At 36.6% G+C, this 14,364-nt stretch overlaps 1 protein-coding gene across 2 annotated transcripts in view; it reads left to right on the top strand.

The window, feature by feature from the left end:
- The window catches only part of CFAP299 (cilia and flagella associated protein 299), a 623,215-nt gene that overhangs the window by 238,523 nt on the left and 370,328 nt on the right, over nucleotides 1–14,364 (top strand). For both annotated transcript variants that reach the window (XM_065914730.1, XM_065914729.1), the window contains exon 3: nucleotides 7,537–7,627. In XM_065914730.1, coding sequence (XP_065770802.1) covers nucleotides 7,537–7,627 — 91 coding nt within the window. The remainder of the gene's footprint in view (nucleotides 1–7,536; nucleotides 7,628–14,364) is intronic.

Below are 14,364 nucleotides of genomic sequence, written 5' to 3'. Positions count from 1 at the left end.
ACTGACCTTTGAGAGGTAATTAGGTTTAGAGGAGATTCTGATGGCGGGGCATTCGTGATTGGTTTAGTGTTCACTTAAGAAGAGACACCAGAGAATTTGCTCTTGTTCTCTGCTGTGGGGGGACCCAGTGAGAAGGCAGCCAGGTGCAGGCTAAAGAAAGCTCTCCCCAGGTACAGAACATGCTGGTACTCCTACTTCAGACTTCTGATGTACAGAACTTGATAAACTTCTGTTATTGAAGCCACCCAATCTATGGTATGGTAAGTACCATAGTGTTTTGTTATGGCAGCCTGAGCTGACTATTGGGCTTCCCTGGTGGCTCAGATGGCAAAGAATCTGCCTGTAATGCAGATGTGTGTTCCACCCCTGGGTGGGGAAGAGCCCCTGCAAATATATAATAATACATTGAGGAAAGGAAAATGAGGGTTTATCAGTTAAAAGATAGTTACAAAACACTTTATTTGGGGAAAAGTAAGATTTTTCTTCTCCTGATTTATGCAAAGGACAAAAGTAAAATGTATGATGCTGTCCTGGAAAAGTACAGAATCATCTCTCCCTGACAAAGTAAAAGACTGTGTTAAAGTACTATAAAAACACTTCATGCTGAAACACTCAAATGAATTATCTAAAAATTCACACATTGTTTTAATTGAAATTATATATTTTTTATCAAGTTTGCAAACAACTTTTTTCTATTTTGGCCTTTAAAAAATCAATCAAAGTTATATTATTTGAGACCATACAAATACACATACTTACAAATCGTTGTCTCAGTAAACTTATCATGGGAATTAAAGCTACTCATGAAAAACTGCCCTTTCATAAATTAGTGTGCTTGTGTCTTAAGAAGATAATATTATAGAGTTTTTATAATAAATATTTTACCCATTTACTATTTTTTATTTTACTCTCCACTTAATGTTTCCAAACCGAATATACAAAAACATCCTTTTAAACAAACTGAGGTAGAGAGAGGTTAAATTAAAACACATTTTCAAACAAGTACTAATGAGTTGAATGTAAATTCCAGAAATATGAAATGTGAATGTGGGTTATTTAAACAACATAATTAAATCATAAAACCAGTAGCTTAATTTTTGAGGATTAAGAATATATTTAGAGTCATTCATGTAGAATTATATAAATACATTTAGTTAATGATTAAATAAGGTTGGTAAAAATTAACTCATACATATGACTTTTACCCCATTTTGAAAGTGTGGTGGAGTGTAAACAACACAGATGGAGTATTTGCCTTTTTAAAACTTATAACCCTCAGATTTTATAACAGAAATACTTCACTTCTTAAGGAAGTGACTCCTTTTGTAATATTTATTTAAGCAAGGTTTCTCAGGTCACTGACTGTTAAATAAATCTAGTTAAGTAAGAGTAAATCATGTTAAAGATTTAAGAATTCCTTACTACACAGTCTGTATTACCTTTCTTTCCCAGTATTTCTTCTTGCTGAGAAGTTTCAGGTTCTCAGATGTAGCATGTTATAATAATTGATTATTTATATAACTTTTTTTACCCTGCTACAAATAGCTTAGGGTTTTTAGACTGTATCCTCTCTGTTCCTAGTTTATATAACAAAAATACTATTATCTTCCTCACAGAGGTTATAAGAAATGATGTAAGTCTGTGTATGTAAGACTTGAATAATATTAAATAGGAACAATATTCTCTTAAGGTATTGTCAATTTGGCAGTCACATTTCTTAAACTGATTATAAATAAATGATGTTTGGTGCTTGATGATGGAGTACGATTGTTTTAAATTAAAAGTTTAGGGCTTCCCTGGTGGCTCAGACGGTAAAGAATCTGCCTGCAATGTAGGAGACCAGAGTTTGATCCTTCGGTCGGGAAGATCCCCTGGAGAGGGAAATGGCTACCCACTCTAGTATTCTTGCCTGGAGAATCTCATGGACAGAGGAATCTCATGGGCTACAGTCCATGGGGTTGCAAAGAGTTAGACACAACTGAGCAACTGACACACACAGCTGCTAGGCTACTTAGAGATTATTCAACTCATCATGAAACCCAGGTTCAGAAAAACTTGATGACTTGGACTAATCAGTTGGTAAGTAAATAAGAATTAAAGACTGATGTCCTGTCTTATATTTCAGTTTAATTTCCATTATCTCATGTTTCCATTTAAAATATTTAACATTTTGACTATTTAAAAAGCAATTCATTTTAATTTGATAAGTTGTGCAGTCTCCTGGGATATCTTCAGTATGTTACAGATTAGGTTAAAGTCTAATTTGATCATCAAGCCAATCCTACAACATCTTTGTCAGAAGGGTGAGCATTTCATATGGTGAAAGTATTTGTTTGGATTAAGTCTAGTTAGAAATAGGGGTTCCCTGGTGGCTCAGATGTTAAAGAATCTGCCTGCAATGCAGGAGACTTGTGTCAGGAAGACCCCCTGGAGAAGGAAATGGCTTCCCACCCCAGTATTCTTGCCTGGAGAACTCCATGGACAAAAGAGCCTGGAGGGCTATAGTCCATGGGGTCACAAAGAGTTGGCCATGACTGAGACGCTAACAGTTAGTTAAAAACAATCGAAAATCCCAAAGTGGCAGTAACTAAAACCAATTATAAACTCTTTTTATTTAGTCTTATATTCCAGAGGTTTTTCATGTCTCATAAACCTGGGAATAAATTTGATCTTCCTTGACACTCGCATAAACATCTATTCCTAGGAACAATAACAACAATACAGTAAAACAGTAAGTTGCAAGATATGTAATAAAATGAACAACTCACAAAGAGATATTGATACTATATATACTTTTATGGGTACATAAGTATAGACATAAACAACTGAAAATAACTGAAGGCTGTGTGCAAAATGATAATGATGGTTACTTTGAATGTTTAGGCTCGAGATTGGTAATCTGATTGGACTTTATCTGTAATGTTCTAAGGATTTACAACAAAATAAGGTGTGTTTGGGGATGGGAAAATTGGGGCATAGACTTACTATACGGAAATCTTTAGGACTGCTGCAGTATTGTTTTTTTTTTTTTTTCTCCTGGTTATGTTGCCCTCTGAGATTCCAAAAGTCCCCACAGACCTGCCAGTGAGAGGGTTTCCTGTTGTTTGGAAACTTCTCCTCCTTCACAACTCCCTCCCCAGGATGGGTCTCTGTCCCTAACTCTTTTGTCTCTTTTTTGTGTGTGTCTATTATATTTTGTCCTACCTCCTTTCAAAGAGAATAGGCTGTATTTCTGGGTGCCTGGTGTCCTCCGCCAGTGTTCAGAAGTTGTTTTGTGGAAGTTGCTCAGCATTCAAACGATCTCTCGATGAATTTGTGGGGAAGAAAGTGGTCCTATTCCTCCACCATCTTCGGACCACCCCCTAAAGTAACTTAAATTTTTTTTTTTATTGTGGTAAAATTCACATAATATGAAACATACTATTTTGACTATATTTAACTGTACAGTTCAGTGGCACTATGTACGTTCCCATTGCTGTGCAGCTCTCACCACTCATCATTTCCCAAATTTTTCACCTTGCTAAACTGAACCTCTGTTCCCATTAAACACTAACTCCCCATTCCCCCTCCCTCCCTTCTGACCCCTTGGCCCCTGTCATCTACTGTTGTACTTTCTGATTCTATTAACTTGACTATTCTAGGTATCTTGTATAAGTGGAATCAAACAGTATTTGTTGCTCTGCAGTATCTGAACTGGATAACCATCATATCAATTATAAGTTTTGGTTGTGAACAGTAGAAACCAATTCCAACGAACTAAATATAAAAGGGGGTTTACTGGAGGGACACTGATTATTGTAGATTCGAGGAAAATGTTGAATGATGAGACTGTCTAGTAGAAATTAAGGACAGCTTAATTCAGCTTAATACAACTCCAGTTTCTTCACAACCTTGGATCTGTCTCTTTATGATATGCATTCCCTTGAGGTGATGTGACATTGGGTAAGTCTGAGGCATGTTCATCAGCTGAGCTTTGGAAAGCAAGAGTTGTGAGTGAGTGGGTACCATTGACTGTGTCACCAGAGCAAAGAATGCGAGAGGGACCGTTTTCCAAATAAAAAGTGTTTGTGTGCTCAGTCATTCAATCGTGTCTTGACTCTTTGTGATCCATGGACAGTAGCCCACAGGGCTCCTCTGCTCTTCTTGATCCAGGGACCAAACCCACATCTCACATCTCCAACATTGGCAGGCGGATTCTTTTACCACTAGTGCCACCTGGGAAGCCCTCGAAATAAAAATTAGGGTTCCGTTTTAAAAAAATGTGAAGGGTTGTCAGGAAGGCAAAACCAACAAGTGTCTATAGCTATTACAGAAGAACACACACCGAAGTCTATATCACTTCTTCAACCATAGTTTTTAGATGTTCTGTGGGTCTGTGGAAAGATATTTTGCTGTGGAGCTAAGTTTAGTGATCATACTGTCCAAAAGGGTCTTTATTTGGTTAAAATGCAATCAATTGCATGAACACGTTTTCTGTACCTTTAAATTTTACTCACAAATTGTTTTCTTTATTGCTCTTATTTACTGAACTTTGCACTCCATCTTTGGTTATGCTGTTGAAGGCAATCGGTACATGGGATACTGTTTACAAATATTTACTACTTTTCCTTAGGCAGGATTATTCTTTTCCATTCTGTTGATTTCAGGCATGGCACTTTCTTTCTCCAATAAAATGTGAGCGGAAGTGACATGAGTCTCTTACAAACAGATGTTCTTTTTTTTCCATTTATTTTTATTAGTTGGAGGCTAATTACTGCACAACATTTCAGTGGGTTTTGTTACACATTGACATGAATCAGCCATAGAGTTACACGTATTCCCCATCCCGATCCCCACTCCCACCTCCTTCTCCACCCGACTCCTCTGGGTCCTCCCAGTGCACCAGGCCCGAGCACTTGTCTCATGCATCCCCCCTAGGCTGGTGATCTGTTTCACCATATGTCATATACATGCTGTTCTTTCAAAACATCCCACCCTCACCTTACTTTTAAATGGAACAACAAATTGAGAAATTTCTCAAACACATGATTCTCCATTAGTACCAATTAATAGTTATTTTTATGTATAGTTAGATGTCTGGTGGCCCAGTGGTAAAGAATTTACCTGCTAATGCAGGAGATTTACGAGACATGGATTTGATCACTGGTTTAGGAAGATTCTCTGGAATAGAAAACAGCAATCCACTCCAGTATTCTTGCCTGGAAAATTCCGTGGACAGGGAAGCCTGGTGGGGTACAGTCCATGGAGTTGCAAAGCATTAGACATGACTGAGCAACTGAGCATGCACACACACAGGTGTTTTGATTATTAGTTGATATTGGTACTATGCGTGTGTGCATCCTCAGTCAGTTTAGTCGTGTCTGACTCTTTGTGACCCTGTGGACCCCAGCCTGCCAGGCTGCTCTGTCCACAGAATTCTCCAGGTAAGAGTTCTGGAGTGGGTTGCCATTTCCTTCTCCAGGGGATCTTCCCAACCCAGGGATCGAACCCACATCTCTTACATATCCTGCATTGGCAGGTGAGTTCTTTACCACTAGCACCACCTGGGAAGTCCACTGATACTATAAGCTAAGGCATATAAAACTAGAAAAGAAGAAGCTGACAAGTTATGATTAGTTTAATAAGTTGCATGTATTGTTCAACAAAATAATCATTAGGTTACATGCTGTATATGCCCATATCGATTTAAAGAAACCTGGCAATAATCTCTCTTTAACTATTTAGAAAAAGAAATCACCAGGTCTATTTCCCTATTAAGTATTTGCCAGATCTACCTCTTCTTATTCTTACCACCACTGCTTTAAGTCACATCTTCATTATCTCTTACCAAAGCTCTCTAATTAATAGTTCCAGTGTGGTTATCCTCCTGGTTATGTTTATCACAACCACTGGATGCTATAACTAAAATACAACATTGATCATCTTATTTCCTTGCATATGACCCTTGTGGTTCAACATCTCCTAGAAGACAAGGTTCAGGCTCCTTAATGTAGTATATAAGGGCTTCCTGGAAAGGCAGCATGGCCTGTTGGTTACTAGAATGAGTTTTAGAACCACACTGCCTGGGTTGGAAGATAGGTCTGCTCTAATTAGCTGAGTGACCTTTACTAAATATTTACAACAGTATGTCTATAAATATGTTAGCTTTTGTTAATTTTATATGGTTTCTCTCTCACTTCCTGTACTTACTCTCTGATTTTTTTTTATAATTACCCAAGGGTAATGATTACCCAATTAATTTTTAAATAATTACCCAATGCTTTTCTGGTGGTTCAGACAGTAAAGGGTCTACCTGCAATGTGGGAGATCTGGGTTTGATCCCCGGGTTGAGAAGATCCCCTGGAGAAGGAAATGGCAACCCACTCCAGTACTCTTACCTGGAGAATTCTGTGGACAGAGGAGCCTGTCAGGCTGCGGTCCACAGGGTCACAAAGAGTCAGACATGACTGAGTGACTAACTTCCACTTTAATAGGTACCTGGCAGATTTTCATCTCTATTTTTGAATTCCTTTGTAATTACTCATAACTCTTTCCCTCTTCCACTACCCCCTCCCTCAAACTGACTAATGCTGTCTCATCTTTTAATGTTTAGTTCAGTGATAGCTTTAAAGCTTAAGATTAAGTATCTTTTCTTTGAATACCTAAGATATTTCTCTTATGAACTCAAAACCCATCTGTATCTCTATTATTATATCACACAGTATGATATTATAAGGTTTTTGTATCTACTGACTTCTATGAGACCACAGGCAGCTTGAGAGCAGGAATCATATCTCATTAATTTGTCCTTAGTATACTTCTGATTCATAATAGACACACAGTAGAAATGTTTGTTGAATATATAGAATATTGCCAAATAAAGAAAGGATTATTATTTTGTAATCACTTTTGAACTCTTTATTTTGTGGTTCAGTGTTGCTTGATCAAGGTCTTTGTGATGAATTTCCTTTGAAATTTATTTCCAGAGAAAGTTGTTTCTCTCTTGAATTCTTAATGTTTTCTTTTATCTGACCAGGACAACCTAGTTTCCTGTCTTGCCTTGAATATCTCCACTCATAGAGCTAAAATAGTGTTCTATTCCAGTAGCTGAATTGGGCTAAGTGGCTAATATTTTGCTTTTATTACATTAAATAAATCGTGCTTAAATTATAGTCCATTTTAAATTATTGTGGGTAGTGAGGAGAATACATAGTTTGAAATTCTATGACATGATAAAAGAATAAAATGGACATGTAAGTGCAATTAACTCTATCTGGCATGAGTATTGATATTATTTATAATCTTGATTCCAATTATTTTAAAATAAAGACTCTATAACTGTATGAAATTAAATTTAAGAATTTGATAGTTTATTATAATTATGTGTGATTTATGATTGTGTACTGTGTATACTGTTTATATGTAGTTTTCATGTTGAAGGAATTGTCACTTGAAATAAAGAAGGCTACTTTTTTGTACCCAGCATATTTTCAATATTTTTGCTTAGCTAATATATTAAAACTGAAAGTCTGGTTTTTTTTTTTTTTTTTTTTTTAGGACACTAACAAGTGCTGGTAAAGACCTACACGATAATTTTCTGAAGGCTCTGGCCGTGAGAGAAGAAGACAATCGCAGTGGAAAAGTGAGCGTGAGTACATTTCATTCAGAGATTTAAAACGTATACCTTAAAGGCACATTAGTATATAATATCTAGTTAGTTAATAATGTAATTTTAAATATTCTCTCTGAAAGGTAATTCATGAGGGATATAATAGAGCTCTTTATTATTAGAATATGTTATAGGAATATATGTGGAAAAATTATGTCAATTTATATCTGTAGAAGTAGCTACATGGTAAAAAATATTAGTATCATTCTGCATATTGTGGAGAAAATGCCTATATGTGGCAGACTGGTTGTCATCTCCAATTTTGTGCTACTGCTATGTTGAAACTTCCTGCTTCTTTTCAGCCCCATCTCTTAGTACACTTCTCCAAGTCATTTTATACACTCATCTTGAAGATTTTCCCACTGTGTACCTGATTTTATGCTTTCTCTAGAAGATAAAGTCTTCCCTCTAGTCCTACGTTGGGAGCTGTGATAGAAACCACATAATGGAGAGAGATGATTTTGAGTCATCCAAAGAGGATATGCTTTTGCTTTATTAAAACTTGTGCTAAATCAGATATTTAAAATTGCTAATATTATTTGGAATATTTACTTTCATGCTTTGCTAATATAATACTGATGATAACAGTCTTCTGTATGTAAAAAAAGACAAATATTCATGCTGAAACTGTAATGAGTGACTTACAGGAAAAGAATCAGAAGTAGCAGGATGCAAATTTTAGAGCAACAGAAAAATATGTTATAAGAGTGTCTACCTTTACCAAAGTTTTCTCAATTAAAAAAATTGTATTTTTCTTTTTTTCAAATTTATTTATTTATTTATTTTACTTTACAACATTGTATTGGTTTTGCCATATGTTGACTTGAAGATGTCACATGCAGATAAAATCCTCAATGTACTTCAGAAAGAAAAAAATATCACTGTTTGGTTAGATAATTGTATACAATGATCCTGGACTTGAAATCAGGGAAACTTTGTTGGTGGAAGTGGGCTGAGTGAAATTTAAAGGTGGTGATGTTGGAGATATGAGTGGACTTGGAGGACTTGGAGGACTTTGTAAATCACAACAGAAAAGTTGGAATTTATCTGAACCTTTTTGGAAAGAGCAGCTAGAAAGGAGGAAGACAGGTAGAAAAATGTGGTGTCATAGTAATCCATGGTAAGGACCTTCAAGAAAAAGCAAACGATCATCAGTGATCAAGCAGGATAAGGTCTGAAAAAGGATCTGTTGTGTTTGGGAACATTCACTTTAAAAAATACTTGACAACAAATTCCATCCATAGTTAGGACAGAAGTCAGGTTTCTTAGGGTTGAAAAATGGCCCATGGTTAGGCAGTAGCACCAAAAAACACAAACAGCTTTAGATACCCGAGGCCCATGTTTTGTTCTGAAATGGTATAATGCCTCTCAAAAATGCCCTTTTAACCTTTCTATCCCATTGGTATTTCCTTTAACAATGAATAGCAGCGTCATTCATTCATTTACTCAATCAGAAGTATGTCAGTTATAATAAACTTAATTATCTTTCACCCATGTTGAATGAGCTACTAAGTTCTTCTAAATATGTCAAATTACATCACTTTTCGCCATCTCAAATAGCATTTATCTAGATTCAAACCCCCATCACATCTTAAATATATTACTATAACAGCCTCTTAAATGATAACACCTGTGTATTTTCTTGGCTGACTGATCCATTTTCCAAATTCATGCTTATTATGCACCTGCTCAAGCCTGGAACTATTTTAGTCTCTGGGACACTGGGGCACTGAAGAATCTGTGACCTTAAAGCATTTGTATTTTAGAGCATGAGATAGAGAATAGGTGAGCAAAACAAAAATGGAACAGTTAATTTCAACTTTGGATGGGTGCTATGAAGAGCACAGAATTAGAATATCAGATATAGAGATTGAATAGACAGTGGTTGGTTGCTTTAGCTACTGTGTACACGAAAATCACTTTAAGGAGGTTACATCTGTTGAGACTGGAATGAAAGGAGGAAGATAGTCATGGAATGTGAATAGTGAGACATCCCAAAGAGATAAATATTTGAGAGGGTGCAATATATCCCATTAAGAAGGAAGATGTATTAAAATCTCCCAAGATAACAGCAGTCATGGCATAGTCAAGAGATGATAAGAAAACTGAAATGACTGGAAGGTAATTATTGAAGGGAATTATAAAGACAGATGAAGTCAGAGAGAAGGTCAGAAGCTGGACCATACAGGTTATAAGGAATTTCTATTTTATTCTTTTTTAATGTTTATATTTATTCTTTTATTACTGTGATAAGTCGATAGATGGATGATCTTAAGTGGAAAAGTGACCTGATATGGCTTCCACTTTAGATTAACTTCACCACTGCTGTGTACAGTAGGATAATATGGGGAAGAAGTCAAGCAGAAGCAAGCAGATAAGTTAGGGAGCTCTTATAATCAATCAGCAAAAGAAGAAACTCTTAAAACAGCATGGTTATAGTTGAGATGGAGGGAAGTTCATCTCAACTGAATCGTGTCTGTTTTAGAGGCAAAGCACACAGGACTCAGTGATTGATTGGATGTGAAATCTTAAAGAAAGGGGAAATTAGGATGCCTTCTAGGCTTATCATTTGAACAGGTGGGGATGATGGTGGCATTTAGTGTGACTTGGGAACTTATTTCAGGAATCAATAATGTTCTATTTTGGCTACATTAATTTTGTGATGCCTATTAGATGGCCAAGTGGAGAAGTGGATTGGTCATTTACATATATTGGTTTGGAAATTGTGAGAAGTCTTGGCTAGCATATAAATCTGAAAGTTATCAACATCTAGTAATAGTCACTCAGTCGCGTCTGACTCTTTGTGACCCCATGGACTGGTACCTGTCAGCCTCCTCTGTTCATGAGATTTCCCAGGCTAGAATACTGGAGTGGGTTGCCATTTCCTTCTTCAGGGGATCTTCCCAACCCAGGGATCCAACCCAGGTCTCCTGCATTGCAGGCAGATTCTTTACAACTTCTAAATGGTATGTAAAATCATAAACTTGCCAAAGTAACCAGGAAGAGAGTATGGGTAAAAAGAGTGAGGTTCTATGACAGATTTTTAAGACACTCCAACATATAGAGATCTGAAATGTGTCGAAGAAGTAGCTAAGGAAACTGAGAAATAGCACATGGGAGAAAAATCAGGTGAGAGCCATGCTGTGAAAAGAAAAATGAAAAAAACTCCAAGGAAAGAATGCTCACCATGGCAACTGCTGCTGAGAGGCTACGTAAGAGGATGTATCAGTTTCCCAGGGCTGCCATAGGAAATTACCATAACCCGAGTGGCTTAAAACAACAGAAATTTGTTCTCTCACAGTTCTGAAGGCCAGAAGTCTGAAATCACAGTGTCAGCAGAAACATTCTGAAGGGTCTAGGGGAGAATCTCTTCCATTCCTTTCTCAGCTCTGGTGTTGCTGACAATCATTGGTATACTTTGGTTTGTAGAGACATCACTTTGATCTCTGCTACTGTCATCACATGACATTTCTCGTTGTGTACCTGTGTTTGGGTCTTCTGTTCTCATAGAGACACCAGTCATATGGGGATTAGCAACCCCCTACCCTGAATATGACTTAATATTAATTCCATTATGTCTACAAAAAAAACCTATTTCCTAAGAAGGTTATCCTCACAGGTACTAGGGGTTAAGATCTCAACATATCTTTTGAGGGGGACAGAATTCAATCCATGAAAAATCGAATCAATTCAACAGATAAAATGTTTGCTGTTGTTTTGGGGTAGGTAAATATCATGGATTGTGCTGGCAAGGGCAGTTTCAGTGGAAGACTGTGGTTAAGTGTGTGCTTGGAGTAGGTAAAGAAAAAGGTGTATGGGTGAAGATAAGGAAGATCAACTGTTTTTGAGGATTTTTGCAGTGAAGTATCACTTAGATATTGATTGATAACTGGTACAGGGTCAAGAGTCCGGAAATTTGTTTTATTATGCTTTAAGATAGATCATTGTTGTTGTTGTTCAGTCACTAAGTTGTACCCGACTCTGTGGCCCCATGGATTGCAGCATGCCAGGCTTCCCTGTCCTTCACCATCTGCCAGAGGTGGCTCAAACTCATGTCCATTGAGTTGGTGATGCCATCCAACCATCTCATCCTCTGTTGTCCCCTTGTCCTTTTGCTTTCAATATTTCCCAGCGTCAGGGTCCTTTCCAATGAGATGGCTCTTCACATCAGGTGGCCAAAGTATTTATTAACCAAGTTTATGTCAATGGGAATGACCCACAGAGAGAGGAGTGTTGGTGCTGTAGAGGACAGGGGGGATCTTTGCTGGGGGAATGGGATTCAGAGCACAAGGAAAAGACTTGCCTTTGAGAGCGGCAGAGGCCACTCACAGAAGGGAAAAGGAATCTATAGGTCTATTTACTAGGTAGATTGGTGAATTTGGATTTTGGAAAATGAGATAGCTTTTCTGGAAGTTTGTCTATTTTTTCGACATCGCTGCTGAACGACCTTTAATTGCATCATTATAGGTTTTTTTTTCCCCCTTAGAAAAAATGCTAAATTTAACTTTTTTGAGTCATTTAATGTTTGGTAGGCTGTCATTGATTTGGAAACTAGCATCTTTTTTAGACTTGCTGCTGACTCTGAAAATAACATATGGTCATTTATTTGAACCTTTGAATTTGTGATACTATTATAATCAGCAGAATGCATGTCATTGTATCAAGGGCAGCATTTAAGGCTTAATTGTCTGTATCTAGTCATGTCATAATGAAGACTCCAAATGGTTTTAGAGCAAACTATTTACAACAGAATACAGTATGTTTTAGAAAGATCTAATTATCAATATTAGGATCATAAGCTTACTTAAAAGCCATTTACTAAAAGGATATGCTTTAAAAAAGTAATCCTATAAAATATACAGTATTCATGAGATTTGAATCTATATTAATTTGCTGTCAGCAGAAATTATATGTGAATTTTATGAGGTCTGAACTCTCCAAGGGAAATGTCTATTTCCTGAGCATTGAGATTTCTCTGCATAATGCATAGGTACAAAATACATGGAGAACTTCATCCCAGGGGCACATTTGCTACTCTTTTTGTTTCATCTTATTGAAATAGTAAAAAAATTAAGGTATAGTTTTAGAACTGACGTAGTTAACCTGCATGGCCTAATAAGGTTTGAAGCTCTAATTTCATAGCAATTTTCCCAGGTAATTTTCTTTAAATATAGCTAGGAAATTAGAAGATGAGATTTACTTTCCCACATGCATAACTTTTGAGTATATTTAAGTTTGGTGATCCCAGGTTTCAAATGCTATTTAGTGTAATTGGATCTTCTTCTGAGTGTCCTCCTTCTCCCTCTGGTCAACTAATTGTAAATGTGATGTATTAGGTTTTTTTTTTTTTTTTTTTTAATGCTCTGAGTTGACACTGCTATAGAGCCTAGAATTTAGAAAAGCAGGCCTCCTCTCCGTCCCCCGTCCCCAGGAGCTCCCACCTAATATTTTCAATGCGTAAGTTATAAGGTTATTTGCTTATTATACACATTTATACAATCCCCACAAAGTTGCTGCCTGGGCATGTAGTCTTGGGCTATGCCCTGGGAGAGAATAGGGTTTTACAAAAATTAAAAGTTTATAGAGCTGCTATTTAAATTGTACATTTCTTGAAAATGTACTTCCTTTAAAGCTTTCAGTGGTTCAGATGTTTTTGATATAGATATTATTTGGATAAGTCCCTTTTAAAAGAAAATTGTGATAAGCCAGAAGTAACTCAGTTGAATTCAAGAATTATTTCATAATTACCTCTGAATTTGTATATAATGCTTGCAAAATACTATGTATGTATAGTATCTGAATATGTATATATATAATCATATGCAAACACTCTGTATAAGTATATATATACATGTAGGTATGTATGCATAAGCACACATTATTTTACATCTTTTCCAAAATATTCCATTTAAAATTACTATGATGCTGCATTTTGTTTAGACAAAACATTGAGTCTTATGTGAAATTCATGTACAAAAATGTTTGAAAGAATTTTGTAGTACTTCAAATGACAAGTATCATGAGTATTTTTTTCTAGTAACAGTATTTAATTATATTTTAAATGCGAGCTATTCATATAAAAAAACATTTATACCTCATGCCTCATAAATTTCAGATTTAAAACTTCTTTGAAGACTAAAATAGTTAACCATTTTCTTCTCATTTGTAAGCAGATTTATTGTTTCCTGAGAAGGTGTAATTTTCTGACTACTCCATCTATGAAGTGTTTAACACTGTCCCCACAATGAGGCATTTATTAAGAGTGTAACAAGTGCTGGGAAAGCACATTAAATGAGTCTGGTTCTAGATGCCCAGAAACTCAGATCAGAAGCAAGTCATACTGATGCTGGTGGACATAAAAAGTTCTCAGAAAGCTGAAAACATTGTGTGAGCATACGTTGCTGTTGTTCAGTCACTAAGCTGTGTCTGACCCTTTGTGACCCCATGAACTGCAGCACGCCAGGCTTCCCTGTCCTTTACCATCTCCCGGAGCTTGCGCAAACTCATGTCCATTGAGTCGATGATGCCTCCCAACCATCTCATACTCTGTAGTCCCCTTCTCCTCCTGCCCTCAATCGTTCCAAGCAACAGGGTCTTTTCTAATGAGCTGGCTCTTTGCATCAGGTGGCCAAAATATTGGAGTTTCAGCATCAGTCCTTCTAATGAATACTCAGGATTGATGTCCTTTAAGACTGATTCATGGACATATGAGATAC

This window comes from Muntiacus reevesi, chromosome 22 (assembly GCF_963930625.1).
Source record: "Muntiacus reevesi chromosome 22, mMunRee1.1, whole genome shotgun sequence".
Classification (NCBI taxonomy): Eukaryota; Metazoa; Chordata; class Mammalia; order Artiodactyla; family Cervidae; genus Muntiacus; species Muntiacus reevesi.
The sequence above is the reverse complement of the archived record's forward strand: the minus strand, read 5'-3'. Positions and strand labels throughout refer to the sequence as shown.